This window comes from Semicossyphus pulcher, unplaced genomic scaffold, assembly GCF_022749685.1.
Source record: "Semicossyphus pulcher isolate SPU_LCO1_2020_fin unplaced genomic scaffold, fSemPul1.0.p SCAF_3, whole genome shotgun sequence".
Classification (NCBI taxonomy): Eukaryota; Metazoa; Chordata; class Actinopteri; order Labriformes; family Labridae; genus Semicossyphus; species Semicossyphus pulcher.
Window position 1 is genome coordinate 616999 of NW_027211704.1, and position 25669 is coordinate 642667.

Below are 25669 nucleotides of genomic sequence, written 5' to 3' on the forward strand. Positions count from 1 at the left end.
GCTCACATACAACGCTCAGTGAGTCAACCATCATGATTTTGATCTCTTCGTGGGGTTTGGTGACAGTAATAAAAATCACTACACTTTTCCCGTAACTGCGATCTTTATCAGTGAATTAACATAAACTTCTGTGATAACACAACGCATCAGAATATCTCCGACTTACTGACGAGGTAATCTGGCTTTTCAAAATAATTACATTCAGTTAGAAATCTTGCAACAAAAAGATAACGAATGTTCCCTGTATGGACGCCCTGCTCCTTATCCATCTGCACTACTTTTTTGTCTTGCACAAAACGTGATCATGAATTCACTGCTCATCAAACCACAGTGGTGACAGTTGATAATTGCACGCTGCTGTATCAGATTAGATAGTGCATGCTGAGAGACTACACATGATATCAGTATGTAAATCTGGTTTCTGATGCTCAGCACATGAAATGGGATGCAAGTGATGACATTTATTGTGATGTGACTCGTCTCTTGCTCTGTGTTGCAGAGATGTCGGACTACTTGGACAAAGTTCATCGCTTGAAGTGTCTGGTGCTCAGCATGCCTCCCCCGAACCACGACACGCTGAAGTTCATGTGCCGCCATCTCAGACGGTGAGAGAGGAAGGAGTAAAAAACGAATACCGAAAATGCTTTTTTTTTTTTATCTTGCTTTCATTTGTCTGTCACATTTTGACACAAAGATATGAACCAGATGCCCTCAAAGGGAAATTAAATCTCCTCACAACTTTTCCTTCTGAGTCTGACCACAAGAGGGAGCACTTTGCTCGTCGTTCCCAGTATTCTCTCTGTCCGGGATTCTTTGGCCGCAGCTCCTAAAGTATGCCCGTGCTGTACCAGGATCACTCTGTTGTTAACTTTGTGTCCCTGCGAAGATGAAACGGCTGGAGGAAGATGAATGGTGCACCATGTTCTGCGAGCCAGTTCCTTTTACAGTACATAAAATCTGTGTTTTTTACCGCCTATGGTTTTTCCTTCCACTTCAGGGGTGAGCGTTCGTGTTCTGAGGCCGATGTTTGTGCCAGGGTGTGGTGGAGGCCCCATGAATTTGTCAACTCTCTGTCTTTCTCTCCCCGCTGTCATTCCTTCTCCCCCCCTCCCTCGCTCTGTTTCTCATTTATTATCTCCCCGCTCAATCACCCCCATTGCCTCTTCGCTCTCTCTCTCTCTCTTTTGTCTTCTTATTTCCTTTTCATTCTCTTCCCTCTTTTCTTTATAGTCTCCTTTTTCCTCCTTTCTTCCTCCTCTTTCCATCCTTTTTTTCCTCCCTCCCTCCTGCTCTCCTCCTTGCCTCGAAGGTCCCATGGGAGCCTTGTGGTTCGTCTGCTGGAAGGCATACCAACACCACCGCCGCCACCACTGGAACCTCTCTCTTTTCTCTCTCCCTCGCTCGCTCCTTTTTCTCCCCCCTCTTCCCTCTCTCTCTCCCTTTTTTCCTCCTCTCTTTTTAATGTGGAAGTTTTGAGCAATTGCTGGCTGCTTCTGTGGCTTGGTGGGAATGGCATTTTTAGAAGAATGCCTCACTCTGTGGCTTCAACCCATTCCTGTGTCCCCCACCGATCACACACACACACACACACACACACCAACATAGGTGGATACAGCGCTGGATTTAGACACTCGTGTTCCCAGATCTAGATTGCACAGTGCAGATACATTGACCTGAACATGCATGCAAAAACAAGATGGCCGTGGTGGATGTACGAACGCTGATTCGTGCAGTAACTGTGTTTCTAAGAATTACAAGGATGTGACATGCTGACCACAAGCATGAAGCTGTACTGCAGTTAGCTGTCATCTCTATACGTACAATCCAGACAAGTCTGCAGCCATGCTAGCTGCTCTGTGAGGCTGTTTTTACAGGCTAATTCTTATGCTAGCAGGTATAATGTTTATTATAGTGTGTTAGCTTGCTAACAGTTGCTGAAAAGGAGAGTCTATGCTTTCTTGTTGAGCCTACAGCTACGCTAGCTGCTCTCTGAGGCTGTAGTTACATGCTAACACACTGACCATATTTATCATGTTCACCGTCTTTTTTTAGTTTAGCTTGTTAGCGCCCTTACATTTGCTAATTAGCACTGAACACAAGTTACAGCTGAGGCCGATTTAGCTGCGATTTAGCTGCTCTAAATGCTAATGCTGATGTTTAGCAGGTATAAAATTTACCATGTTCACCGTCTTTTTTTAGTAGCCTGTTAGCCCCCTAACGTTTGCTAATTAGCACTTATATAGCTGAGGTTAACAGGAGAGTAAAAAGAATAAAGCTATGCTAGCTGCCCTGTGATGCTGTACATACATGCTAATGTTTAGCAGTTCTGTTTTCCCCATCATGTTCACCTTTCTATTTTAAGTTTAGCATATTAGCATGCTAATATTTGCTTATATTTGCTTGTTACAAAGTCCAGCTCAGTCTGAGAGGAACACTTGTTGTTTTGGACAAACCAGTTTTAACAACGTTAACCATACATTGTAAAAAGAGGGGGCGTAGCCACTGTCACCTGTGAACAGCTGTTTTAATGACCTCCATGTTTGGCTGCTGCCATCTTGTTTTTTTGTTTGTTTTTTTGAGCCATACGTGACGATATTTAGCGGAGGGGTGGATGTGCATTGATTGGATCACAGGAAGCCACACCCAACAGCATACCGTGCTCTATTGTCTTTTTTACACGTAATGTCACCACAACTTCGAAGAAGATTCGAAACGAGCAGCTGAGACCGTAAACTCGTAAAATGATTACTGAGGAGTTGAATCCACTTAGAGGTTTGTTGAGCCATAGACAGTAACGAATGTTAGGCTCGTGGTGGCGCTAGAGGACACATCAGGGGATTACAAATATAATTAGGATTTATTTATTCCATGGCTGCCCATCAAAAAGTTGGTGAGATTTTTCAAGCTGGGTAAAAGTGTTGGAATTATTCAAACCCCAAGTTTTTTTATTCGTTACTGATATTTTCGATCTCTTTCTCTGTGTCTTCTTCTCTGTCTGCAGAGTGTTGGAGCATTCAGACACCAACCGAATGACCACCCAGAACATCGGCATCGTGTTTGGGCCGACCTTGATGCGCCCTGAGCGGGACAACGGCAACATGGCGGTGAACATGGTGTACCAAAACCAGGCGGTGGAGCTCATCCTCAGCGAGTTTGACCACATCTTTGGAATAAGAGGCGCCTCTTGATCTTTCTGGACCGAGGGGTCTCTGTCGAAACGCTCCTCCAGATCAGACGAAAGCACAAGTAGTGCAGCCGCTTGTCCTCTCTGCACGTTGACTCATGTGGTGTAAAAAGGATTTCACATCAAAAAGTTAATTACGGGTTAAAAAGAACCAGGACAGAAAGTTGCTAATCATGACATCTGGCCTCCATATAAAGCCATGTTAAAACAATAATAGTAAAACAACCCAATTGTAGCTGCAGTACTTGTGACTTTGTCTTCAGATGTGGAGCCCCGGTGTTCACTGCTGGAACAGACGCCTCCTTGTCACTTTTCCTTGATGTTTCAGACTTGATCAGGATAAAAAACAGCCATAAAAGTGATTAATCTCCTCCAGCTGCTCCGGCTAGCCGCATATTGATCACTTATTTATCAAGGAATGTGAGAAAGGATGTGTCTTAACGTAGCACTGAAACAGAACTAAGCAGAACCATCTCACTGTGAAAACACAAGCACCAGCACCTCGTGCAGCAAGGACTGAGGACAGATCTCACCTGTAGAGTGGATTTCAAATGTAAAATATGCAAACAAGCAAGAAGAAAGCCTGGCGTGTCCGTGTGCCAGCATCTCTGCTGAAGCCGTACAGTGTTTAGAGGAAGATTTACAGGTTTATTTCAGACGTTTAAAGGGGAGAGGAAGCTTTTAGTGATGAATGTGCCAAGAGGGCAGCAACTGTTCCTGTGTACCAAATTGTACTTTTCAGTGTGTGGACCTTTAAAGTCTCCCCTTATTGTACAAAATTGGATTTGTCTTCTATTTTTATTCGTGCAAACTCCTCAGATTAAGTTAAAACTATTGTAAATATGTGAAATACCGTCATTGTCAACTAGTAGCACTTTGCATACAATGTGTAACCTAGCAATGATATATATTAGCCAAATTCAAACTGTTATATTCGCTATGAAGAGTGCGTCGTTAAAATATTGCCTGGACCTGATTGTAAACTCTCCTGCAATAAAAAACAAAAGCGAACTGATTTGATGTGTTTGGATGTGTCTGTTGGGCTGTTTGTGCCGAGGTTGCGTGACAGATAGTAGAAGTGTGTGGAGGTATGTGGCCCTCAGAGACGCGGCGGGCGGAGGCATCCCCTGTGATTGGTGCAAATGCTGCTTTTAATAACAGAACAAAAGAGGAACTGGAAATGCATATGTTTAAAAAATGTGGATTTTCCCCCCAAAAAACCCTCTCACTCGCTCACTCTGTGGCTTTGGTAATTTTATATTGACTGTGGGTTTGGCAGGAGACAAAAAAGAGCAGAAAGGAGGCACGGGGGGGAAAGAGCTCGTAGATCTGCGAAGGTTTTATTAGATGTATTTATTCATTTTTATGTTCGTATTATTTCAAGTCTTACGAGTGTGCAGGAGGGGCTGAAGTGATGTGTAGCTGACTGATGGAGAGTCATCTGAACCTTTGATTACAGCGCGCTCCTCAAGGTCGCCCTTTCATTTGATTGACTCTTCTTAAATAGACAACCACATTTGTTTATGTGATCCACATGCATATATGCACATATACAGCTATGCCTCAGTCATTGGTGCAGCTTTACAGTTTCTTTTGACAGCCGTAAGTCTGAGAGTGTTTCCATTTATTACAGCACTAAAAGAAAATACAACAGCCGAAAAACATTGATTAATTCAGTCATTGATAAAGTGTGTTTAACGTATGTTTTGTTCTCCTTTCTGAGACGGAGGGATTTTCCTGTCGGTGGCAGGAGACTGCTGTAGCCTTTCAGCTCTATGATGTGTTTTATTCCCGCTGGTGTGATGGTGCTAATTGCTCCCCAAAATAGAATCAGTCCATCGCACACACAATCAAACACCCTCCCTCATAATCAGCAGTGTGTGGCAGTAAAAGTCAAACTCTATTACTTCATCTTTATATGCTGCGCGCTTTTCTTTCTTTAGTTTCTTTCTTTGACTGATTCATGATTCATCATTTAATAACGCCACGCACGATGTTCCTTAATATATTTATACAATGCAGAATATAAACTTCTGTATGGTGTCTGTTGTAGTCAAATGTGGATAAGAGATGGACAGAAGAGCTGCAAAGCTTTGGAGAAATTTGCATACGATGACAGATTGTGCACGGATGAAATGGAACAGTCTGAGATTGCTGAAGTTCAAACCCGTTTCTGCATCTGTAGGCAGTTATGTTGTTTGCTGCAGAGCTGCAACAAGATGTTTCTGAGTGTGTAGAAGTGTTTCTTAAAAAAATGTGAAAGTATGAGAATGTTTTCATCTTCTGCATGTTCTTCCTCCAAATCAAATGATTACATTTTCAGTGTTTCAACTATAAAGTGAAACTTTGCAGGAATGTGGTGAGATGCATGTTGAGTAAAGAGTCTTATTCTGCAGGACTGAAGGTTTACAACAAACACAGCTCCTTCTGTATCTGGATATGATGTCTTTTTTCTGTTGGTAAGTTGTTTGCATTTATTTCCTTACATTAGATTAGTTAGGATGAAGAGGAGAAATGATCACAGAGAATCCCTCTCATGCCAGGTGGAGATGTTTGCTCCTTTGCAGTCTAAGGCTATCTCAGGTGCTCGTGTGGTCGCTCTAGTTGATCGTCCCATCATTAGAGCACGTCTCTAGCTGTGTGAGCTCTTCATATTGCTCCTCTTAGCAGTTGGTTCAGGGAATCGAAACTTCAGCTCGCTCAGCACCCAGTGTGACAACCTGTTGCTCATGGTCGGCCTTGCAGCATGTTTGCAAGTGATGCTGATGCTGAGCCCGCTGTCTGTACACCGCAAATATAAGTCGAGACAATGTTCCCCTAAATGTCATCTTACTCACTGTTGATCCAAAAAACACAGCCGAGCTATCGCGTCATAACATCACTGATTGTTGATGCTACGGTTGACTAAATGCTGCTGATGCAGGGCACCCTGAAGTATCCGACCTGCGTCAGCCGGCACGGTTTGTTAATGTTACGGTTAGCAGATTGTTTACTCAACCTGCCGTTAAACCTAAAGCTCAGTGTATCAAATACCAGCAGAGCTGCTCAGCCCCGGCCGCATACGCAGGTTCACAGGCACAGAGCAGCCACCTCTGATGAATCATCATGCAAACACACAGAGCCACAGAGAGGTTGGTGTAACAATGCAGTCTGCAGATATGGGTGATGACAGAAAGTGTTTACTGTGGTGGGAAACTGAGGGGCCCAAACAGCTGAGCTTCAAACTATCTCGTGCTAAATTAAGAAGACAAACAGAACTTGTTGTCTGATGTTTGATCATGTCGAGGTTTATGTTGACTTTGAATTAGAAAAAAACAATCAAACACAAGATTCTTGTGACAAAGTATGTACAATTTTATTACAAATATCCACAAACATGCAAAAATATAGATAGAAAGTCTTACAAAAGTTCTACAAATTCTGCTTCATATAAAAAGTGTGCTGAGTGAAAGGAAACCTGTTCTTAAACTCAGTAACAGGTAAGGAACTATGCACGAGTAGAGCGGCAGTTGGTGTGTCACATATGCAGATCTTTGGTGATAAACACACATACACACACATTAGGACCAAGAAGTGTGTTTTTGGCGCCCGGTATGCATGAATGCTACAAGCTTAGTCACACCTCACGCATCACCGTGTTATCTGGTGGCACCAATGCTTTGTGGGATTACTCACAGGGCCCGAGAGCATCTGAGGCACTTTTCACGTTGACTACACTGCAGTCGGAAAGAGGAAGTTAAAAGCTGATGTGTGTGTCCTGAGTCTTGACCCACCGCCACACCTCAAGAGACAAACCCAGAAATGTGACACAATGTTCCGGGCGTGTGAAAACAGGCTGCAGCACGTGTCAATCATTACGAGAAATAGGAGAAATTTGAGCTTTTAAATGAAACAAAGAAGTTTTTTTTTTGTGGGATTATTACACAAACGGTGAGACAGTGCACGTTTTGTTTGCTCCCTCAAAAGGAAAAAAAACAACAAAATACTGACTTCATCTTTTGCCCATTTCACCCAGACGAAATGCAGAAGTGAGCTTGCAAGCGTACGATTAAAAAGCTGCAGTCCACTGCTTTCTGTTTAAAACAATAAATAAGCCTCCCTCCACTTCTTCCTCTTTTTACCGCCTAATCTAAACTACTAAACAGATGTTGAATATTAAAAGCCAATGAGCACCACAGTTAACCTGAAGCTGGTTTGACCTGGTGATTTCACAGCATGAACAGTAAATGTTCTCAGTGAACACTCACATTTACTCTAAGGCCTCACTAGCTTTGGTACAAGGTAATAGCTGCATGTTGGTATGTTCCTTAAAAACAAGTTAATGTTTGTTTCCTAAAATAGAGGTAAAGATTTCTCAAATAACAGCCCAGAATATTGAAAATTGAGTGTTACTTGCACTAAGGAGGAATAAATATGCAAACGAAATCTGGCTGCGTCTGTAACAGTTCATCTACAAAGATGTTCCTTTAAAGGACGTCTCTGAATACTGCGTCTATCCTACAAACATTTATTTAGCCTTGTGGATACTGGACCGGCACGCGCCACACCGGACAGCCTTGCGCCTCACCGGACCGCCGCGCGCCTCACCGGACCGCCGTGCCTCACTGACTCGGTGACTGATCCATGCGAACAGTCAAAATGTTCAAAGCAAGTTAAAAACTAAAATGTTCTGAATCCTGGATGTTAAAATATAAAAGCTTCTGTGAGTTGTGCAACAGTCAGCAGCAGCAAGCGTATAATAAGTGACATTCCTGCATCGTCACACTCACATCTGGACTTGTGACACGGCTTCAGATGAGTCGAATCTCTCAGCTCTCAGACAACAATAAAAAGAACAAAACAAATCTAACACTGTAGGTTCATCAAGTCTTGTTTTGATGATAGACTACTGATCTTTGTCACATATGTTTTGTCGATATGGCTTCATCCACTTTAAGGCTGCTTTGGCATTTCTGTGCATTTTTTTTATGTTGTAAAATGTGTAAAAACTCGGTGGAGGTTTTATGTAATATAAAAAACAAACAAATATATATATATATACTATATGCATTGTTTCGGATTGTTAAAGTCTCCTTAAGTTTTTATTCTGGGTAAATCCGTTAAATCCAGGCTCAGTTCACATTTGTCCAAGTCTCCGTTCCGCTCCTCACTGTCCCACAATTTCCTCTCCGTGCTCTCCGTATGGTTTCCCACATCGTAAATATTTCTCTCTCCGTTCTCCCCAGAAGGTGATTCTTGGATGGGGCTACCTCCCATCTCCTCCGCTACTCCAGACAACTCCACGCGACCATTACTGACTCCTGCGTCTTTATCTTCCTCCTCTTCCTCCTCCTCTTTGAGGATCTCGGCAGCTCCGTCCAGACTGGAATCGCTGAGGAAGGAGTGCGGGGTCTGAGTGTCCTCCATGGACAGAGGGGTCTCGTCAGATAGGCGGCCCCCGAGGTTGTGTCCTGCCCCTGGGGTGAGAGGCATCTCCTCCTGGTCTTGGTCTGGGTCCTGGTCTTTGCTGCAGTAGGCGTAGCGGTGGTTCATGTGCTGCGAGTACGAGCCTGAGTGAGAGAAGCGCTTGCCACACTTGTCACATTGGTAGGGTTTCTCTCCAGAGTGCAGCCGGCTGTGCTCGATCAGATGGTGCTTGTGCTTGAAGGCCTTGTTGCAGATCTTGCACTCATGGGGACGCTTGCCTGAAACAAATACAGAGAAATCATTTCTAATATCCGAAATGTTGCAGCATTTTGAAATTCAAAACACGTGAATGACTTTTAAATGTTAAGAAATCTGTTTCTTTTGTTCACATCATGTTTAGTGTTTCTGCACAAACTGCTGACCTGTGTGCTCGTATTTGTGTCGGAGCAGGGAGCTGCTCTTCTGAAAGGTTTTTTCACAGATGTCACAAGCATAAAGCCCCTCGTCTGTTTTCTTTAGTCTCTTCCTCCCCGGCCCTCCTTCTCCGTCCAGACCGTCATCCATGAGAGAGAGGTAGTCCAGAGCTCCGCGGCTTAACGCCTCACCCTGTGCAAGAAAAACATTTCAATTTTATACCTTTTACTCCAAGTCTGCACATTCTTAGAGCAGTGCCTGACTGTATAATAGAATTCATGATCTTCTTCACTCACCATGAGAACTTGTCTCTCCTGGTGGATCTTTTGCAGCGCTGCCTCTGCGTCTGCCTCCATCATGTAAGCCATAGGAGAGAGGAAGCCGGGGCTGTTAGCAGGCTGGCTGAATGGATTCACTGCGATGCCATCAGGCCCTGGGAGCCCTAAACCGGACTGGCTGAAGATAGGAAACCCATTATATAAGGCACCTGGAAACACAGGAGCCCCGGTCCCGCTGAAGACAGGGTGATGGTGAAGGGGAAGATGTGAAGTTGGACTCGGCCTCCTGAGCTGCTGAGCCCCGAGCTCTCTCTTCTCTCCTCTGGCTGAGTTGCCGTTGACAGTTTTGTTTTTCTCTTGGTCTGAGAGGTGTTTGGGCAGGGAGAGGTCCAGAGGTTCATTCTGTGCAGACCAGGGGCTGCCGCTCGGATGCAGAGGCGATGACAGCTCAGGAGGACAGCTGGTGAGGTCGAGGCAAACTGGAGACCCGAATCCTGAAGAGGGAACTCTCCTCCTGGGTCGAGGTGATGACATCTCCGGGGAGCGGTTGATCGCCTGGCTCGGGCTTCCCTTTTCCTGGCTGGACCAGAAGGCTCGTGCATTGTGGAGGGGCTGTGGGGAGGAGTGCATCGCGACCAGGAGCTGCTGCGGGACGGAGTGCCAGCTGGGCTTCTGTGATGGGGATTTGTTTCCAGAGAGGCCGTTGGTGACTTCACTTGGTTTGCTGTTCTCCGGTTGGAGAGCAGGTCTGGGGAAGAATAAAGGAGGCGAGGAGAGCTCTTTGCTGTGAAGGCCCTCAGACACCTCCACTCCCTCGCGGTTCATCTTACAGAGGTAGCGCTCGTGCTGCAGGAGCACCGCCACATTGGGGAAAAGCTGGGAGCACCAGCGGCACGTCACGCCGAGCACACCTCTCTCCCCTTCACCGACCAACTCTCTTCTCCTCTCAGGTGACACTTTACTCTCCGGCCCTCCTCCGTTATAAATCACCCTCCTTTCCTCCATTGCAGCTCCTCCTCTGTCCATGTCCTCGTCTTTCCTCACCTCCCTGTGAAGCATCTCCTGCAGCATCTGCTCAAACTTGGTCCCAGAGTGCAGATAAGGCAGCAGGGTGGTCCCTTTAAGTATGCTGGCCCTCAGGGAGAGCTCTGCAGAGGGCTCCCAAAGCCGAGCCAGGTCTGAAGCTCTGGGGAAGCCCGTGTGGTTCGGGTCCTGCAGTGAAAGCTGCTGAGGATCCTCCGGTACTCGACCCAGACTTCTGCTATTATCGTGGATCTGTGAAGCCATCGGAGAGCCCTTGTCATGACTGTTTCTCCCCCCGCCTGCAGAGGGAGACGTTGAAAATGACGGGTGGTAGGAGTTTTGGCTGTGTCCGTTAAACGCACCGCCTGCTCCTCCTGTGTTTCCTCCATTCAGGCACTTTTTGCTGCTTAAGTGGGAGCTGTAGGATCCAGAGTGAGAGAAACGCTTCTTGCAGTTGGAGCACTCGTACGGTTTCTCACCTAGAACAGACAGACAGGAGAAGGTTGAAAATACCTTCGACTTGTGTGTGATCCGTATAATTTTCTTAGTTTTTCTGGTCCTGTCATGAATTGTTTTTACTTGGGTTTTTTTCAGCACTTCAAATAAGGTATAATTTCATACCGTATAACTGGCACGGTAAGTAAGGGTTAGTCATACAGTGGAAACAATAGCAAATTGATGGGTACAACTGTTTGGATGTTATTTGGATGTTCTTTTGTCTCACCGCTGTGGATACGGAGATGCTCTTTGAGGTGGTGTTTGTACTTGAACGCTTTCCCACACTGCAGACATTTGAACTTCCTGGTCTCCATGGCTTGATCCAAACAGATGGCACTCTGGGATTTAAATAATAAAACACATTCAGGGACTCAAATCAAATCAGGACACTGCACATTATGGTTATTATATTTTGTCCTCACAGCTGGAATCATTTCTCCCGTGTGTCTTTACCTTGTCCTGCACTTGGTTGTGAAGAGCCAGGTGCCGCTCCATCTGTGCCCTATGGGTGGCAGTGTATCCACAGAGCGGACAGGCCATGTGGACCCCCTCTCTGTCCTGACAGTACTTGATGTGGTCCCTCAGAGAGGCTCCTCGCTGATACATCCTGTGGCAGAATGGGCAGGCCTGCTGGCTCCTTCCTACATCTGGAGTCCACAGAGAGGTGAGGTCAGATATATACCAGTAATCCATACATTTGATAACTTGTTTATTCTCAGTGTTGCATAGAGTCGGAGCGTATCCCAGTTTATAGTGAGCAAAATGCAGGGCACACTCGGGCGTATCACCATGACATATATCCCACGACACCCGCACTCACTCTCACATTCCGCTTAAGTATACTGTTTCTAAGTTTCCTTCACAACTATGTAAAGACTTGTACAAAAATAATCCCTGTCAGCCGTCTGCTGGACCCACTGCAAGTGTGTGGTGGAGTCTGGATCTGCAGAGATCCTGCCCTCTGCATGTATTTTGTTATTTAGCTCTGATCAGTGTGTCGGTGTGAACGTTTGGGCAGAGGGCGGACAGCATCCAGCCAATAACAGCACACAGGGTGTGAGGACGGGACTGTACATGAAGCAGCCACCAGGTTTTGGATAACAGGCACACTTTTAAACTACGACTGATTCTGCTTCAGACATCCTGTAGAAACAAACGTTAGAGAATTACATTTACAATGTTCTGCCTGTTATCACACAGGTATGCATATTGCTAGATGGCTGGATTCATAGATCACCTGAGTAACACCTGTGCTCATGTAACACTTCTATACATACAAATATCTCTTAAGACTCAGACAGACAGTGTGCAGTACTCAAGTTATTTTAGTCAGTGTAAATGCATTAAAGTTATAATGTTACAGACAACAAAGTCTGAATATGAATCTTATTTTCACTTGATTTCAATTCTTATTGGTGAACGATTAAACAAAACGACCTCAAAATGTTGAACAAGCTGAAAGTAGGAGGAGCACATGTTCCTGCTGCAGGACTGTGGACGTCTAACTTCTAAATAACGTCTAAACAAACGTTTAGCATCGATAAGCTGATAAATGCAAACCACTCACTTCCCTCTCCATAACATCTGCATATAGAATCTGATATATGTTGCATCACTGCTCTTTACTGTCAGCCTGTCAGCCAGCACACTGCCTGGCTCAGAGGTAGCCTTTTCATCTTCTCTTCAGTATCATTGCAGCTGCTCTCTTGCTGTCCTACCTGCTCCCTCAGGTGAGTGATGCTGAGCTCCTGGTGACCAGATGGCGGGTGGCAGCTCATCGTGCCTGCTGCCCGGGTGGTACGCAGCTGCTGTGCCGTTGTGGTTCAGATGGTCCAAGAGACTGGCCGAGGTAGAGGCCTTCCTCAGCTGGGCCAGAAACTCAAAGTGGGCTAGGTCCTCCAAGGCATTCTGGGAGTCTGAGTTCTTACCTGGAGACAAAGACAGAGATAAAGAGGAACTTAAATATCGATAAAAAGTGATATGTATGGAGCGCTGCTTTAGTCCAGTTAGTAGAGCAGGCGCCGCGTGTCCAGAGGCCACAGTCATCAACGCACTGATAGCAGGTCGAACGCCGGTCTGCGCTCATTTGGCGCACACTCTCTCCTGCCCACATGTCCTCGCTCTCTTCAGCTGTCCTTTCTCATGGAGGCAAAAAGCCAATAAAATAATCTTTAAAAAAAGTAATATGTATATTGAAAAGCGGAGGTTGTGGCTCGTATGTTTATTGTTTGAAAATTTTAAAAAGATAAGAAACCTTACGTATGCATTTATTTTCTGGCTCGATGCCTCAGAGGACGTTATCATCTTGTTGAACTACGCGCTGCCAATCCACTGCCTCCCTATCAGATGCTAATTGTTGTATATATTTAACATTTTAAACCATGAACTTTTTTGTGCTTTAGTATAACTTATTTTGTGTATTGTCTTTTCTTTTCATCTGGGCCTAAAGTTTTGAATTGAATTAAAGTCTGAGGCAAATAGCAGTCCTGGCTGAGAGCAGTGTTGGGATCATAAATACAACACGTACAACAAAAACAGACGAATAAAAGTGTCAGACCATGAAAAGAACAGAACATTTGTTTTATAGATTTTGTACTAAAAACCTGCTGAATGTGGTGCCACGTTAGCTTAGCTCAAAGGCCAAAAAGGCCAAAAAAATAATTAGAAAATATATATTTATTCATTTATTTATTTAAGTGTTAAATCACATTTCTCACAGAGGCTCTCTGACTCTGTGTACATGCCTTGTTCATATGAATGTGTGAGACTGTGTGTACCTATATTCTGTAAACAGTCACATGCTGCTGCAACAGAATCTAATGAAACTAAACTGCTGACTGAGGACTGACATATAACACAATATACTCAGGGTTCTGTTTGGCCAGATATGAAACTACTTGAAGAATTCTTTCTCATTCGTGCCCTTGAGTGCAGTGACAGGCAGCCAGAGAGAGAGAGAGAGAGAGAGAGCCAGCTTACAGCGACTTTGAGGAAGATTTTTCAAATGTTTGCAGATGTTGGCATATTTCGAGCTGTTTTTTTATGTGGTGAAAGGGAAGAGCCTGTGCGGTTGAGCGTTGTAAAAACTCAGCTTTGCCTTCATCAGGCAGGGCCAAATCACACGAGGCGAGAGAGCTAAGTGATTGTTAGTAGGCAAGCCGCGTGAGCCTTTGATCTCCCCTAAATAAAAGGGAAAGCCTCACGTCGCGCAGCGCTGATTTCAGTACCGTAACGTCACCTCTTTGATGCATGGAAATATTGTGACATTGTGTGGGATGAGTTCTTTTGTCATGCTTTCAGAAGGCTGCCTTTTCAAAGAGAAGAGTGAAAAGACAGAACAGCTTGTAGGGAAGGCACGGTTTCAAGGAGCCGCTGTGAAGGTGTTTCTAGAGGGCTGTGAGGAGCGTCATGAGACTGGAGGTGTGTTGCATCAGAAAAACACTGAGGACTTGTTTACACATACAGAAGTGTCCCGCAGCAGTCTTATATACCACTTTCATTCTTCAGATATAAATGTTTCAGTTCAGAGAATAAGGGCGTAGCTTTGGTAACAATACGTACAGTACATCCTTAAAGGGTCCTGGTCTCCCTCCCTGTCAGTGGTGGATGCAGCGTTCGGCTCCTCCTGCCCCCAGTAGCTCCTGCTGCCGGGGCTGAGGCTGTGCGGCCGCGTGGAGCGAGCAGGGCTGCCGGGCTCCTCCGTCCCCTCACTGGGCGTCAGGCTCGTCTTGTCCAGGCTCTCCTGGCAGTCCCGGGGCTCCAGGCTCCACAGACCGACCTCATCCTCTCCCTCAGACCCCAGTGAACTCACGGGCTCAGCATCAACTGTGACGAGGAGAGAAAAAGAAATGATTTAAGAGGAAGACCGACGAGGCCTTGTAAACAGCAGGAACAGGCCGTGCGCTCGTTAGGGGTGTGTTTTTAAATAGCATGAGCGCTGCCTTTAATCTGCAGCGAATGTGATGCCAACTGTTCTTATGTGGTGATCAATATATATTTATTATTATTAATGCAGCAGACGTGTTTTTTCTTATTGTTTCGGATGTCTTGTCGTCGTTGTCTCTTACCATCAAAACAAACGAGAAACTGCGACATGATTCTGAAAACGTCGTCAGGAACTGAAACCAAACAGGACGAGCTCAGACAGAATTTCACAAACTGAATCTTACATGTTGTTTGAAGTCATAAAAAACAACTGTATTCATTTTTCTGTTTTTTTTAGGTCCGTGCCGTTTCATGTGAAGCTGTCCAATGTGTTTCTTATTAATAGATGCTTTATAAGGCTCTGTGTGGTTTCATGTGCCGATCATGATCCATACAAAGACACTCAGCAGGCAGAAATCCTAAACAAGCAACAAACTGTGAGACTTAAAATAAATACATAACTGAACTATCTCTACAAGGTGAAAGTTCAAAGGATGAAATATTACGTATTTATAGTCAGTTCTGGTTAATTTGAGCGTCATTTCCAAACGGTGGTTTCTCTCTGACGGTAGTGAGAGTGCTGCGTGGCTTTCATTTGAAACAGATAAAATACATTAAAACGTATTAATCAAGAGGATTTCTCAGTTACATAATTCATCTCTTTGAATTTAATGTAAATCAAACTATACAAAGTTATTTATAGCTCAAATGTGTTTTTGTTCATAAAGGTAAAAAAAAAGAGTTTATATTCTTCTCATTTCCAGCTCATACACAGTGTGAGACGTGGTCATAGTGCAGCATGTAAGCAGAAAAGATAAATAACATATTGTGATTTAAATTGTACCCTGGAAAGACGCACGACTTTTTCCCATGGCAAAGACAATAAATGACAATCACAAACACATGCCCGGGATTTCAGCTGTGGGCTCTTATTTCCAAGCTTTTTCTGAGGACTCTCTGTTTTCCTCTCACTGATTGGCAATATCTAATCACAACCAAGTAATGTCCGTTTAAGAACACAAATACAGTCTGTGCCAGTGCCTTTGAAATATACCATCAGAGAGCCAAACCATTATCGAGGGGGGAGCGTGGGCCGTGCCAACACACAGAGGGGCCAAATCTTCCTTTGTATTGTTGTGAAAATAAGATTTCTGAGGAAGGTCGCAGAACAACTCCGTCATGCTTCTGATTAGTTTAAAATAAATTCTCCATTCTGGCCCTGCGAGTTGTGTGCCTCCTTTTATCAGATCAGAGTGAAAACGAGGTTTCACAGCTCGTTAAATTTCCCAAAACACACAAACAAAGTTTATTCATTAAACTGTCAAAACAACTCTCAGTCACTCTTGAAAGGTTTTCAAAGTTTAGTTTGAGCCGTTCCGACGCACCCTCGCTGGATGGCCGGCGCAGTAATTGATGAGAATTTCGCTCTCGACGCCTCTTCGCGTTCAGTTACACCCGACAGCTCACACTCACAGAGATGGCGTCTGCAGTGAGGGAGACATTTTAAGAAATCCACCTCATCAACTTCACATCTAGAAGACGCAAACACACACAGATAACACACACACACATACTCACTTTGTTACTGAAAGAGAAAAGGGGGGCATTTTCTGCAGTCGGGGCCGGCCCGCAATCACAAATACGCTTCAAACAACTGCGCCACAATTTACCAACATTCTTCTGATGAGTGTATTAGCCAATCTCAAAATCTAACACCTACATGTGTATCTGTTTGCATCAGCAGGCTGTGTCTCCGGCCCCTAACTTTATGACACCCCTGTAGAAAGTCATGCAAAGCTCTGATTCACCCGAGGCCTCTGCTCCATGCAGTGCTAACATGGGCAGGAATGACTTGCTCTTACGGGGTGTGAAATTGCTCATAACATGTGCTTCCCTGCAGCAGAGAGTTAAGAAGTTATATGATGTAGTTGAGGCCGACCTATCATCCCTGCAGGAGTCTCCTCGAATGATAGGACACACCACAGGGCCCGAAAACAGAGAAAGCTGGTCTGGATTAGCATGAAATGGGCTCTAATTTCCCCTCCCATGACGGTGAGTGACACTGAGTCTATACGTGCTGTCATTAAAGCAGCTCCGCGCTGCCATGGCTTTCATCATCTGCCTGCTCATTTATTTATTTTGATGGCGATTGCATCCTTTAAGTTGGTCTTTCTGTGTCGGAGCAGGAAAGTTAAATCTCTGAACAGTGCAGGAGGTTTGGGATTGCTTGCAAGAGAAGATTAAATGTCAAGGTAGAAGGTTGGACGAAGCTGAACACAAATAACACAAAGAACAGCAAAGCAGAGAACTGCTATAGAGCACACAGTGTAGTGTGTGGGAAGAATGTGACTCATATCCAGAAAGTGCGAAGCAAACTGTGCTGCATCATGATTGACAATGTCGATCGCTCGGTCTTCTGGGGACTCTTTCTGATGGTGTGACAACAACAGTGTGTTCACATCAAACTATTTTAATCTGCCTCTCTGTCCCTGCCCGACACTCGCTGAGAGGCTGAGAGATTGACGGCCTGTCGGCAGAGAAAGGAGTCTTCTCTCAGCATGAGAACGCAGGCAGATTTGACAGAAAACATCGCTCCTCTTGGAGGGCGTGTGATCCATCTGAAGCCTAAAAATTGACGACCTACTGTAGGTTTGAAGTCCGTTTCCCGAAGCCAGAAGGAGACGCTTAACGCCTGAATACATTCAAAAGCACATCTGTGTTTGACAGAGGTTTTAAACAACCACATTAAAATACAAACCACAACTTTAAAAAAGTCACAAAAGATAAAGAAAAATAATCTCAACAGTAGAGAGACACTGTGGGTCTCCTTCTGCACTGTTATAACCAGAGGGCATCTCCTGTACAGCAACCCGCTGAGCCTCAGTTTATTTTACGATGCACAGATGTGATCTGGTTATTGACTCAGTAATTATGTGGCTAAATGCTAAGCACGCAATAATTACCTAGAAATTACCTTGTTTGTTTCATTTGGTTTTAAATGGAAACAAACAAGGCCGGGCTCAATTTACTGCTCGATGCATCACTACGTTCTGTTGGTTTTTATAATACACGATTCTTTAAATATAAAAGGCCGAGTCACGCTGTGTAACAGTATAAATGCTGTTTAAAAGATAATTACAACCCGATAAGCATCAGAACAACTTTTTAACAACAAAAAACTGAACACAAAAGTCTTTCGGGTGCGCGTGTTGACAGCGGTAAAATACTGAATTTTAAAAAAGTACTTTTTTTTTGATGGACCCAAAATTAGAAAAAATCACAAGAGTACATATCTTTAAGTTTTAAGAGTTTAAATACATTTTCTATGTTTTTAACGTTTCATTTCCATATGTATTAAATTATTAAATCACTGTCCAAACTGATATCAATCAAGACTTCTCCGGCTACCTAAAAGAAATAAAAGCCAGGCTGCTCTTCATACGATAATCGGCGCTCGTATCACATCATAGTAACATCTGATACAAGACAAAATGTAGGCGGTAAAACTGTCAGAAACAAGAAGAGACTCAGATGCATGAATACTCACTGATCCATCATGTTCTCTGCCAGAACTCCTCAACACATTTCACATCTCTTTATAAAATTACTTTGCTGTTGTTCATCAAGAAAGCTATGATTTCCCATGCTGATAAAAGAGTGGCACTTTCACAGGTATTATAAGAAACTCAACACATGCTATTTTGAACTCAATAAATAACCACATGCAGGTCACACACGGTCGCCCACACGCCGAACATAAAGCAAGCTAAGCAAGACGAGTGCATTGTCATTTTACGGTACCTATATGAGCAGTTCAGATTCGAGGTTAATCCATATTCATCTGCGGAGCGCTCTCGTGTTGACATCGGCGACCTCGTTTTAAATATATCGCAGAAATCAAACCTGCCATTTAAAAAACTCTCACCGTGGCTACTCGACTATTCATATCTGCTATCTGACATTCATACGATGAGTCAGGGAGGACCGCAACCAAGAACAAACACCTCCCACCTGATCTCCTTCAACAAGGCAGAGACTCTGTGTTTCAGGGTGATGCCTTTCTGTCACTTTGGCACCTTGGCCTGCTCTGGTTTGACCTGCCCATTCAACACAGAGGGGGGAAAGGTCCGCTGAAGAGCATGTGTCAATCACAGTTTTTTGAGTACCTGTGTACACACATACAGAACGCAACAGGCCTGCAAAAAACAACAGACAAAAACTGCTTTTGACACCAGAAGATTTACAAGATAAATATTCCAAAGCAAAATACTTACAATCTCAGTGCTGAATCTTCCTTTCTTAATTTCTATTTTCCTCCAAATGTTTTAAATGTTGTGAGCAAATTGAGGATTAAATACTCTAAATTACACGTTAGCTAATAAGCATGCTGGTAATGTAATGATTTGCTGCTCCTTTATTGCATTTCTGCTGCCAGAGAGGAGGAAGTGCAAACATTCCTGTCTAATGATGGTTAAAATTACCACACACACACACACACACACACACACACACACACACACACACACACACACACACACACACATTGATATGAATGTTTAACTCATACAGTCAACGTCTGCTTCAATTGATTACAGTCATTTCTGAGCCGGTTGGCACCGAGCCACACACAAGTTTGCAAATAGCTGCTGGCAAGAAAATATGAGACCGAAACTGTGATACTGTGATGGGGATTGTAAAGGTCACATTATGCATTTTGCAAGTGTTTGGTACAGTGTTGTTGTGTTTAGAGAAAGGGGCTGACAGAGGTGCACAGAGCGAGACAAAGAGAGAACAAGTGGAGGAGAGAGGGTGAGATAATAAAAGCAGTGGAGCAACAAGAAGAGAAGAAACAGAGAGACGGAGAACAGTGTCAAACTGTCTCTGACACGAATCTTCAGACTGATGTCGAACTGTGAAAAACACGCTGCAGAGGGAAATTCCCTCAACACACACACACACACACACACACACACACACACACACACTGACACACACACACACACACACACACACGCGTGTGTGTGAAGTAGGGAAGCAAGTGAAATCAAGAAAAACAAACAATTTGTATTGTGGACTCAAATAGGGAGCAAGACCGGCCTGCTGCTGCAGAGGACTAGCACATGATCAAACACAGATAAGAAATACATGACAATGACTGTGTGTGTGTGTGTGTGTGTGTGTGTGTGTGTGTGTGTGCAATATTTCATGAATATCTGAATTGCAATCCGAGATAGAGAAGTTGAAGCCCATGCGTACCACAGCAGTAAAGTCACGGCTCTGTGCCTTCAGATGTCCCGCTCATTAGGAGACGCCACCCTGTCAGAGCATTTAAACCACCACCACAGAATGTGCCGCCGAGGGGCAACATCTGCACTCCCAGAGACACACACAACAATCACATCAAATAATAAACAGCGAGCCAATTTCCTCATATCGATAAGACAGAAGCCGCATAATAGCGGTGCAATTTTGCACACTAACAAGTGGTCTTTAAATCAACAACAAACACCCGTATTGAAACTGAACTTGCCTTTGTTCCGCGCTTGTTTTTAATGATTCTGCTCAATGAGGGCCCTTGTGACACAAACACAGAACCTCTCATGGTGTTTTATTAGCTTCAAAGCGCCTGAGCCATTCACTGATACCACTCGCAAAGTCGATTTGTCAGAGAGTTGTGCTTTTAGTGTGACTGCGCTGGTGTTAGTTTCATTATTCACATACGAGTTCTCAGTAACATTTCAAAGCACAGCCCCCCGAGACCTCGACTGTAACACACTGTGGTGTGTTGTTGTGTACGGCTGCTTCAAAGGGCCGAGGCATCTGAAAATCGATTGAGATCAGTACTACTGATCTGTTATTCTCTATCTACATGTCACAGCACTGCAACCAGCACTGAACCACATCTGCTCTGTGGAAACTTTCTGTGGATTTCAAACAAATATGACAAATTAAGTAGGTTAATAAGCAAACAAAGCTGTTACTTACTGTACAGTCTGAACGCATCAGTGAAACTATTTCAGACTGAGAAGCTACTGACTTCTCTGCTATTGTCTTCATCTGTCACGATCAAAGATTAGACTTAAAATGTAATAGGTCAAAGCTCCTCCTACTCCTGTTTGAACTTTACTACACATCTTTGCCTAAGCTTTATGTTCTGTAAATGCAGCAGAGCGGTTTTTATCTCGTGATTTAAGTTGCAGAACATTAGAATTATGGCATTGTATCGCCTGAAGATGACACGATAATGTCAGTGTTAAGAATACACTCAAACAGCCTTTTCTGTGCTACCATGCCTGTGTGTGTTACATGTAGAGAAGTGAGTGAGCTTGGACAGGAAATGGGTCCCAAATAACTTCAACCAGTAATCACACCACAAAGGTGCACGTACCTTTGCATACGTGAGTAAACTGTGACACACTTTGAAGTACAGCAGATAGACACACACGTAGAGAGGCGGTGTGCAGAAGCTGGAGAGACACGCTCACAGGGTACTCTTTCATCCCCTCTTGTAGATTCCCACACGAGCTAAGTATTCTTAGATCGCGGTGAGTCACAACTGTAGACATCCACGATATATTTTTGTAGCCTATAATGATGTTAACTTTTGCAGAGTTGACAGCTGCCAACACAGGAACTCACAGGAAGAATGATAGCTTTGCATTTCTAGCAGGTAGAGTCTGAAGAAGCCGATAGCTAGCTGGATTATTAGCTTATAGTTTAGTGTATCTTTATAGTTGTTGTCGTCTACAATTGGCACTTTTTCTAGTGCAACTAAGCTAAAGTAGGTGCACACATCACGCAAAGCAAACCTCAGGGAGTTCAAAATGGACTGATTGTTGCTGAAAACACAGGAGGGAGAACGCTGACAGTTCATTTCTCACTTTAAATAGATCTGACCAGGTTCAAATGTTTGGTCCCGTCTGCCTCATGTTTAACCTTGGCCTGTCTGCTCGCTCTTGTTTTCATTTTTAAGCCATGACATGAGCACAGAAACTACTAGGACAAGGCGTTGCTAAAATTGCAGCAATCAGAAATGACACAAGGTGTGAGTGAAGAGGTGTGCAGAGAGCCTTTGTGGTTTCTTGTGTTCTTCCTCTGGAGGTTTCCTGTGTGCTGCTGCCTACATGTTTGCCACCATGTTTACCTGTCCTGTCCACCACCACAGTGACGTTTATGAAAAAAGTTACGTTGCTTGACACCGACCTTTACCTTCACAGCACATACGTGTGGCTTTCTGCTGTTGTGCCTCTTTTTGAACTGTGTGAAGCCTGTCAAAGTGTTCTCTGCAGACAAACAGCACAGAGGAGGAGGACATTTTTGGATGATTTATTTATTGACCTGTTTTTTTTATCAGATGTTGCAGGGATATAGCTAGTTTGTATTAAATAATCCTCTGAAGCATTTGTGACCCGCACAAAATGTAGCATGTGGCGTTGGTTAACTTGCTTCGTACTTGTCCCTATACAAATAAACATTAAATACATAAATAAATGTACAGCACTGCTCTATCAGGGTCTGATGTCCTGAAAAAAACATAATAAGTGAAAGAAGTCTTGAGCTGAGCTGTCTGTTTCTCTCACAGTGAAAGCACAAAGCCTGCGGATGATTAGAAAATGAGCATAAAGATGTTTTTAACTACAAACTTAAAGTTTACAGCAGTTAAAAAATGCATCTTAAATTATATTTAATACAAAACGTGGTTTATCAGACGTACAGATGTGGTCTTTAAATCGACAACAAATATCCGTACTGAAACTGAACTTGCCTTTGCAGCGCTGTGCCTCCGTCGGATTTCCTAAAATAACATAATTACTGAACGACATCTCGACGTGAGCCGTCGTCTGTTGACTAATTTCTGTCCTAATAAAAGCACAAAGCCTGGGGATGATTTAAATCTTTAGTAAAAGGACATATTCTTCCTGATTCTGATGTTGTTAGCTAAAACTTGAAAGTATATGGCAGTTAAAAAATGCATTTTAAATTATATTCAATATAAATATATATATATATATAATATAATCTCACATCATGCATGACTAATATTTTTTAATTGACATTATAAACCTGTATTTTCCGATACACCTATAGGACCTCCTGTAGGTACTTTTGTGATGACTTGCAGCTTCTTATTTTGTTCAGTGTCTCTTTCTCGCTTCCTCATTGCACATCTGTAATAAACTCACACAGAGAACAACTGACCTACGAAGATTTAAATCAGACACTGCTGATATCACTCTGGACTTCCCTACTACATCAAGCTCTATTGTGCTATTTGACTCACTTACCACCTCAATGAGTCACCGGCACTGACGCATGTATCATACCTCTTGTATCTATACTGCGTGTTAGAGGTGTGCTTTTTAAAGCCTGGTCACCATGCTTGAGCCCCGTGTCAGTGTGCATCTGCTGCACTGGAAGCAGGCCTGACGGTGCTGAGAAAGGTTCGCTTGGTTTGAGGAACACGTTATTTGGAGTTGGCCCCGCGCCTCCTCCTGTGGCCCGCGCTGGTTTCCGTGTAGCGAGGGATCTTTGCTGGAATGCAGTAACGGTCACAGAGGGACCCACGCGCTCACCGCACTGTGAATCAAAACCCAAACTCCACTTCATTAGACTCCTGTCATTGCAAAGTCTCTCACACCACTCTATAAATACCCCTGTCTCCCCCCTCCAAATTTGTTTTCCCTCTTTTTTCTTTACACATGAAAATGCTCAGGGACTGTTCCAAGCTTTCTGATGTGGCTCTTTATTTTGTACGTTGGCGCAAGAAACCACACAATAGTGGCTCCTTTTGAATATTAAAACATTCTCTGACGGAGCACAAAAGGTTCTGAAGTTTTTTAATAGGGCTGCACGCTAAATAAAACTTCTCTTTGAGCTTAACAGCTCTACAATGTGGGATTTGGTTAGTGCGACTCAGACTGCAACTTTTACTTACTTACGGGGGGATTTGTTTTGAGGCTGAAACAAATATGGCTGGTATCCCACTGACTTTGTCTACTTCAAACGTCTGTACATAAGATCTGTAAGAGGTGTTATATGGGATGTGGGCTTATTTGCTGCTTTATAGTCCAACATGTCTAAATTTAGCCGCTTCGAGCCGAGTTAAAACACAAGATACACGAGTTCTGAGAAAGCCACAATAAGGTATAAAAGATCAGAGCACACCATGAGAAGGTTCACATGTAGTCCCAGCATCAACAATCCAACTGCCACCACCACATCTGTCCTGTTATTCCTCTCCTCTTTTATACACTTAATGAAGAACAGAAGAGGATGTCTTTGTATCTAAATCTACCTTCTACGATTGTAAGTGTTGCTCTAATAGACACAGCCCGTAGATGAGACCTGGCAGCCAGTTCCTGCCTGTGTAACATACAGACGGGGCGCCATCCTCTGGCAAACATCGACATTACATCCTCCAGCCAGGAGATGATGATATACCACACATTGCCAGTGACCACATGTGACCTCTGAGGCTTTGAAACATAGAAAAGATGCCTTTCTAGTGTGTCACTGTGCTTTTATTTTCTTTGTCTTTCGCTCAATTGTTCCTCACAGCAGTATGTGCTCTCTCCTCTCTGCCTCCTTTCGTCACTTTTTCTGTCATATAAAGAAGTCGTGCAGTAAAAACAGAAACACACACTATTAAACAAGTCTCTTTGTGGTTATGCAGTTCTGATTAGAAAGATGTATGAGTCACATTGCATAATAATTTACACACATCTGTGTGTTTGTTAAGTTACCGCTGGAAGTACTTGTGCGTGTGTGTGTGTGTGTGTGTGTGTGTGTGTGTGTGTGTGCGTGTGTGTTTGAGAGAGAAAGTGTGTGTCGTGCATGTGAAGCCCAAACCAACGCCTTGAAAAAGAAACTAATTAAAGTCATGAAGAAAAATGCAAAGGCAGCAGAACCGCACAAGAGAGTGTGTGCATGTCATTACTGACCTAGGAGAAAAAAATGATGGCATGGAGAGAGAGAGAAAGAGAGAGAGAGAGAGAGAGAGAGAGAGAGAGAGAGAGAGAAAGAAAGAGAGAGAGAGAGAGAAGAGCGTAAAACCTCAACCAGCCAAATAATGTATATAAAAAGGCCTCAACAAGAAGAAAGGTTTAAAAAGCAAACTTTGGGAGTTTAAGAGGATCTTTGATGTGTATCAGAAGAGGAAAGCAGCCTTGCGACTGGGACGACAGTAATTTTAAGTCGAAGCAGAAGGCTGGCTGCCTGGCTGACTGACTGTGGGCTTTGATGGCGCTGGTTGTTTGAAGTGGTTTTCGGGGGATGGGAGCAGCGTGTGGTGTCAGTGGGACAGGGGAGGCGCTCAGGGAGGGGGGGGGGGGGGGGTGCATGATGGCGGCCGTGCAAGGTTTGGGGAACCCGGGCTGGGAGGAGCGGAGGATGGATAGATGGAAGGAGAGGGGGGAAAGAGAGAGGAGGAGGGGATAAAAATGGAAAGAGTGAAAGGGATAGGAGGTGAGGTACACAGGAGAGGACATAAAGAGGAATCGAAGAGATGATTAAGAAAGAGAAGAGAGACAGACGAGGTACAAAAAAAGCAAAGCAACAGATGATCTCCAGAAATAGCTGCAAATCAGAGGAGGAGGGAAAAAAGCACAGACAGTAAAGTCAAACCGAATCTGTGTCTGAAATTCAGAGCTCTGTCCCTGATCAGGCCTGGACACATTCACACCTACATATTACTTGTATCATTAAGATGACGTTAGAGCCCTCTGATATGCTGCCAGGCTGCCTTATGACTTACTTCCCCTCCATCCCTCCAGCAACGCTGGACACATGAACCATATAATCAGAACTATACTGTTTCCCTGAGGTACCGAAGCCGGACGCACAGCCAGAAAGAATAAAATAGATTCTGAACAACTTGCCCATTCATCTCCTTGTTTCAGTGACTGACCTTTGTAATTAAATAACCTTCCCTGGTTTTGTAATC

The 25669-nt window shown here is 43.9% G+C and overlaps 2 protein-coding genes across 6 annotated transcripts in view; one reads left to right on the forward strand and one right to left on the reverse strand.

Moving 5' to 3' along the window:
• The window catches only part of arhgap9 (Rho GTPase activating protein 9), a 44599-nt gene extending 40400 nt beyond the window's left edge, over positions 1 to 4199 (forward strand). For all 5 annotated transcript variants that reach the window (XM_069677813.1, XM_069677815.1, XM_069677816.1 and 2 more), the window contains 2 exons: positions 500 to 605; positions 3002 to 4199. In XM_069677813.1, coding sequence (XP_069533914.1) covers positions 500 to 605; positions 3002 to 3188 — 293 coding nt within the window. In that variant the 3' untranslated portion in view covers positions 3189 to 4199. The remainder of the gene's footprint in view (positions 1 to 499; positions 606 to 3001) is intronic.
• Positions 4200 to 6558: 2359 nt separating this feature from the next.
• Positions 6559 to 14898, reverse strand: LOC138605734 (zinc finger E-box-binding homeobox 2-like). The gene is made up of 8 exons (XM_069678149.1): positions 14871 to 14898; positions 14365 to 14628; positions 12522 to 12731; positions 11257 to 11450; positions 11030 to 11141; positions 9301 to 10784; positions 9013 to 9196; positions 6559 to 8868 (listed from the first exon to the last, which is right to left on the reverse strand). Exons 1-8 carry the CDS (start codon positions 14896 to 14898, stop codon positions 8258 to 8260), a joined length of 3087 nt encoding a protein of 1028 aa, XP_069534250.1. The 3' UTR covers positions 6559 to 8257.
• Positions 14899 to 25669: the final 10771 nt, after the last annotated feature.

Excerpts from the sequence above, each read along its gene's own strand:
- LOC138605734 (XM_069678149.1), bottom strand. The coding sequence starts at position 14,898 with ATGTCGCAGTTTCTCGTTTGTTTTGATG. Across the intron at positions 11,451-12,521 it reads TCACTCACCTGAGGGAGCAG|ATGTAGGAAGGAGCCAGCAG; the intron begins GTAGGACAGCAA and ends TGTGGACTCCAG. Across the intron at positions 10,785-11,029 it reads GCATCTCCGTATCCACAGCG|GTGAGAAACCGTACGAGTGC; the intron begins GTGAGACAAAAG and ends TGTCTGTTCTAG.